The 6,000-nt window shown below is 48.8% G+C and overlaps 1 protein-coding gene across 5 annotated transcripts in view; it reads right to left on the reverse strand.

Moving 5' to 3' along the window:
• GAB1 (GRB2 associated binding protein 1) overlaps positions 1 to 5,469 on the reverse strand; it is a 98,489-nt gene extending 93,020 nt beyond the window's left edge. For 2 of the 5 annotated variants that reach the window (XM_035550688.2, XM_035550682.2), the window contains exon 1: positions 4,973 to 5,211. In XM_035550688.2, the coding sequence (XP_035406581.1) occupies positions 4,973 to 5,044 (72 nt within the window). In that variant the 5' untranslated portion in view covers positions 5,045 to 5,211. Of the gene's footprint in view, positions 1 to 4,163; positions 4,425 to 4,459; positions 4,821 to 4,972 lie in introns of those variants that run through there. The other 3 variants (XM_035550694.2, XM_035550702.2, XM_035550709.2) reach the window with 3 other exon arrangements.
• Between the last annotated feature and the right edge of the window lie 531 nt (positions 5,470 to 6,000).

The raw sequence follows: 6,000 nt of genomic DNA on the forward strand, positions 1-6,000 counted from the left end.
TTTTTAAAACTAAACTGTCCAGTAAAAACATTCCTTTTCTCAAGATATCCAATTCACATTTATTTAAGATAGTTGCTTTCTCTAGCATTTTGGCTTACAGTCGACTGAAAGACGGGCAAAACAAGGTCATCTGCACAAAACTGGAAGTTAAATTTATGGTATTTCATGATTTCCTTTGACTTTAATATATACGTTGCTTAAACTCAATGTTCAGCACCGCAAGATTTTGTGCTTACGTGGAATAGCAGATGTTGTGCAGCATCACAAAAAGCTGGAGACATTAATTTGCTTTTCCACTTCCTCCCCCTGCTCCCTGTTAGTCTTCACTGAATTGTAATCCTTTGCGATCAGCTGCACCAAATCTTATTAACACATCTACCAAAAGAGAGAACCATGATGAAAGGGTATCCACAGCCTGCTATAGATCCAACTGAGAATGATCTTCAATAACATGAAGTCAGAATTTGAGTATTTCATCTTCTCTTGGATCTTCTGGTCTCAAAATAAATGTTACTATCTAACAGCATTAAGAACAACTGTTCTCTATAAGAAACATCTTTAGAAATACATGGCTTTTTTGCCATGTCCAGCAGTTCACCCGCACTTCAAGAGGAACAGCACAATTTCTGTAACTTCAGTCTGACTTTCCTACGTGCCCCAGAAAAACAAGTGCTCAAACAGTTCAGGTACTAGCTGTCTGACCATCCATGACAAGAAACATTTAAATTCACAGTGTATGTCACTATGGTATATTACATGAAAAAATCAGACTAACTAGTGGAAGAAAATCATCTTTCTTCGCACATCTGTACAGGATAAATACTTGCAGATTGAGTTCCATGCTGCAGAAGTGAGATTTATGCCCAAAGATCGCGCTTGCAAGGTAGGTATACCCCCAAAGTTATAACCAAGTCCATTTTAGCACCTTCAGTTGGCACTCAAAACAATGCATCTTCCTTCTATGAGCAAAGAAAGCATTATGTCTACTTGTGCTTTCAAATTCATGGTTTAGGTTTCACTAACTTATGTTTATAAATATCACAAGTCAAGATACTGCTTCCTACACTGCGCGCAGAAGAAGGGAAGGGACCGACTTCTGTCCAGAACATAAGGCTTCTGCACTAACACTTCTGCACTGGTTCCTGCAAGATCTTCACCAACTTCTGCAGGAGGCACAAGTACAATCAAGTTCAGAATACTAAGGTGTCACAGAACATTACCTGATTACACTCACCTACCTTAACTTGACCACCCAGCTTTACAGGGACAGCACTCGATGTCAAACAAGCTCATCTTGTTGTGTTTTCTGTGTGTGTGTGTTCGTGCATGTAAATCAACTGGCTTCTTAGATTTGCTCACTATGCTGATGCAAGATCACAGAAGGTTTTAACACAAACAGGTGCCTTCCAGAAAATGGGCTTTTGTCATGCACTTCAGCTTCTACCAGATTACAACTGTTCTGCTGAATAAAACATTTCTTAACACCATTACATATCTTAGCACACTTATGTATTACTCAAGAGAAAAAAGGTACCTATGTGATTAGTGCCAAAGAGTAAACGCCAAGCAAAACCACAGTAAAATATTCCACTGTTATTACTTCCATACCTATACTGTCTTAAGTACAGGTATGGAAAAAAAATGCTTAGCTTCAGCTACACCATACTTAGATTTAAAAATCACAAAGACACCTAGCTGCTCTTTACCTCAGTAGATGCTACAACCAAGCATCAACGCTAAGATGCTGGTTATAAGCATATTCTGTTGTCCTACTGAGCCCCAGACATCACCCAAATGAAAGCATAGCTGTCCTAGGAGAGAATTGCAAAGAATTACTCCCATTCACTTCATTTTTTCCTTCCCTGCTTTACCAAGGACAGCTGTGTTTAAATATCTGGTTGCTTCTTAACACAATGACAGTAGAAAATTCTCTATACTGCTACCACAAAGAATGAGCTATTTTAACTGGCATGTGCAATGTAGCAGAGAACTATGAAGCCAGGGTTTGCAAGTGCTTTTTGAAGTACGAATTGGGATAAAGTGGATTTCCAATTACGTCTTTAAAAATAAGGGAACAAGAGCAGTAAAAGTGCAAGTTGGTGACAGCAGGTTAGAACAAGGGCATAGAAGTTCGCAAAATTGAAGGCAACAGAAGTTGGAAAAGTAAACAATGCAGAAGGTAACAGAATCCATGAAATATGGCGGTCCTGCATCCCTATGCAGAGACAAGTCCATTCATGCTACTCGTGAAAGCATTGCACAGGCTGTAGAGACCTATGCAGGATTTAGCCCCAATTCCCTTTCCCTACTTGTCTCCTAAATCCACATCCTGATCTTGGAGCAACAGTGTTCTCCCCCAAAACCTGCTGCTGAAAACCACCAGCCTATTCCAGCAAAGAAACTGTTCTGAACACCAGCTCCAGGGAACGAACAACAGGTGCAAATGGTTATTGGAAAGTTACTTCCACACCTGAAACACATGAACTTGACATCAAAATACCACTGCTCTGAGGGGGAGAAAATATACATGGCATTAAGGCACATATCCAAGTCAATCTGTTTTTTCCACCTGTAGGACAGTTTACTTTCTTTTTTTAGCCTCCAAATGATTGTAAGCTAGCTTTAATACTGTGTCCAACTGTTTCAAACTAAAAATTGAAGTCGCTGTGAAACACATGTCTATGCACTAGCTTCAAAGTGCTCCTTTTCACCCTTCCTAAGAACTGAAACCACGTTTAACTGCAATTTCAGACTTATCATCTCCCTTCCCAGATGGTAACCTGGATTTGCCCCAACACTCGCATGCAAAATCTAATAGGGCGTGAAGTTACAATTTTCCATATATATATGTGAAAAGTATGCGTTACAGAAAAGCAGTTTCCTATTGAAATCACTTTCCCATCTTTTCTCCTGGTGCAGTCTCTTGAAATATCACCAGGATAAAATATGGCTTTAAAAACATAACTTTTCTGTGCCCTAGCATAAGTTTAGAATTACAGAGAGCAGAAGCCAATGCTTCAATCAGTGCACTCAGTTCCAATTTATTTGTCAACTTTTTCTTTGCTTAAAGACTGTGATCACGACCTCAGGATCATTTTTATGCCTTTAAAAATGAGCGTGACCCTTTAGCCTACAACTGATCAGGCACCACAGACGAGCAAGAGAAATTTTACTTCAAGTCCTCCTCTAAACACAATCTCTCCTTTCTCTTACACATGAGAGTACAAGCAGAAAGTCATCTGAAACAGCGTGCAGGATTTAAACTTATGACCTTATGGCCTTGGGTGCACACAGATGTTAAACGAAGCCCTGCCAGCACAGGCCGACCATACTATCACTGATAATCTGCCTCCTCAAAAAGCAGATCCCTGTTCTAAGTGAAAGTAAAGCAACTGCTCTGTTAGGACAGGGATCCACCTGACCAACACTACAGCCACTTTTACCTTCAAAGGTTCTGATGCTATTCTGATACAGAAGCAGAGCTAGAAATACACTGAACAGAAAGTTATATGGAAAAAAGCTAACATATTAGGGACTGATTTATGCTATTAATTTAGGGCAGCCAACTCTCACTTACACTTTCTTCCACTAACAGTGTTAACTGTACACGATTTAGGGCTTGAGTGGGAAATTAATTCGAACTTTAAAAACATTAATAGTTTTCCCAATTCTCACACACTGGTGAAGTGGCATCCTGTGAACCTACGCATACACACAGAGGCTCAGCCAAAAATACAGCCCGCGTCCAATTCACCAGGGAAGCACAGCACTCCCGTGACCCATCAGGTCATTCTCTGCAAGTCTGATCCTGTGCCCTTGGCGTTAACAGGATTTTTGTCACTGGGAACTGGTGAACGGACTATTATTTTTTTTTTTATAATTAACTTTAAGAGCCAATTTCATCAATTCCCTGCCATTTAAAAAGTTGCCCACAACAGCAACAGCTCCTTTCCAAGAAGCTAACTGACGGAAAACTAACTAACTGACATTAATCGCTAACTGACGGAAAATAGCACGGTTATGTTAAGATTGAATTCTCAAGTAAAGGTTTAGCTGCCTCAAAACGACATCGAGCTGCAAATGCCGTTTCTATTTAAATACCACCCAACAGGCTAAACAAAGACGGAAAGAGAAAGAAAAAAAAAAGCCCCAACATTTTGTACCAATTACACAGATACCATGAGGCGGCTTCGGTGCCAATGGGAAAGGGCTGAGCAGAGATGACTTCTGGCATCACCCGTGCCTCCTACGTGACTTGACAGCAGCGTCTCCGCCAGCTCCGAGGAGCACCAGCAGCCTCGCTGCTGCCCTGTCACGAAATCTGCCCTCTCAGCAAACACGCTCCATTTTCCTGCGAACTCAGTGGCAGCTCCGCTAAAATATTTCCTTCTGAGCACCAGCGGGCAGCTGTTAACACGAGGAAAAGGCACTTTTCTTGCAGCTCCCTCCTCCACCCGACCTGCAGTGCTCCGGTCCCAAGGGCAAAGGCTCCCCCGGCCCTGCGGGGAGCGCTCCCGGGGCATCCCCGCCTGGGGGGGGCTCCTTCGGGCCGGCCGCCCCCCGGGGCCGGGCCGGGGCAGCAGCAGCAGTGTTTACACGCAAAGCCCCGATATATCCCGAGCCCGGATCCCCGGGGAAGGCGGAAAAACTCCGCCCCTCTCCCCACTCTGCTGGGAAAGGCGATAAAGCCGCGGCAGGGAATATCTGACCGCTCGGCGTTTCGAGGGGACAAGCAGAAGGGAGTTAAGAAAGAAGAAGAAAGGGAAAGGGAGGAAAGGGAGAGGGACGGGGGGAGCCCGGTGGGCTAGGGAATCGGGCGAAGGGCGGCTTGGCCGCCGGGCCCAGCCGGGAGGGACGGAGCGGCGGAGGCCGGGTAGGGCGAGGGGGGGACCCGCGGGGGACGGGGAAGGGGAGAGAAGGGAAGGGAAAGAAGGGAAGGGAAAAGAAGAGAAGGGAGGGCGAGGGCACTCACGTAGCGCTTCAACTTCTTCTCCGGTGGGGACTTTCGGAGCCAGCCCGAGCAGACCACCTCCCCGCCGCTCATGGCTGGGCCGCCCGCCCGCCCGTCGGGGCGCTCCTTGTCCTCCTCCTCCTCTTCCTCCTCCTCGTCGTCCTCCTCCTCCGGCGGCAGCCGGGCCGGGCCGAGCCGGGCCGAGGGAGCCCCGAGACGCGGCGGCAGCGCCGCGCCCGCTCCGGCCTCCTGGGGCTGTGCGGGGCGAGGGAAGGGGAGGGAGGGAAGGAGAGAGGGAGGGACGGGGAGCGGCGTGTGTGTGTCTGTCTCTCACGCACAACAAGCGGAGGGGCAGCGGGGCTGAGGCGGGAGGCTCCCCCCTTCCTCCTCCTCCTCCTCCTCCTCCTCCTCGCACCAACAGCGGCAGGCAGACAGGGACGGCCGCCGCCCCGCCACAACTTCGGCTCCGCCGTCCCGGGGCAGGATCCAGCCGCCGCCCCGCCTCGGCGGCGCCGCCCCCGGGACCCTCCCGCCGGGGGCTCCCCCTCTCCTTCCACTCCCCTCCCTCAGCGACTAAGCGGGCTCGCCCCTTCCCCTTCCTCCTCCTCCTCCTCCGAGGGGAGCGGCCCGAGCGCACGGCGGGGCCGGGTCCTCCCCCTGCCGGCCATTAGGGGGCCGGGCACGGCACCCCCCCCCGCCATTCCCAACAACAAGGGCCGGCAGGGGAGAGGCGGGACCGGCGGCTCCCTGAGGGATCCTGGGAGCTGTAGGCGTCGCCGGGAGCGGCCGTTAGGGGGGCGCGGTCCCTTCGTTGAGGGGAGAAAAGAGGGGGGAGAAATCAATAAACCAACACACTAATACACTAACAAACACAGCCTCACCGCCCCCAGCCCAGCCGGCCCGCTTTTAGGGCCGGTTTGGGGCGTGGGGAGTGGCGGGGCCGTGAGGGGGGCGGTGAGGGGGTCCCGGCTGCGGCGGCCGGGTCGCTGAGGCGAGCGGCAGTTTGGATAAGAAATGTTAAAGCTGCCGCCGAAGGGTTGGTTAATTCT

The sequence above is a fragment of the Cygnus atratus genome, chromosome 4 (assembly GCF_013377495.2).
Source record: "Cygnus atratus isolate AKBS03 ecotype Queensland, Australia chromosome 4, CAtr_DNAZoo_HiC_assembly, whole genome shotgun sequence".
NCBI classification, from domain to species: Eukaryota; Metazoa; Chordata; class Aves; order Anseriformes; family Anatidae; genus Cygnus; species Cygnus atratus.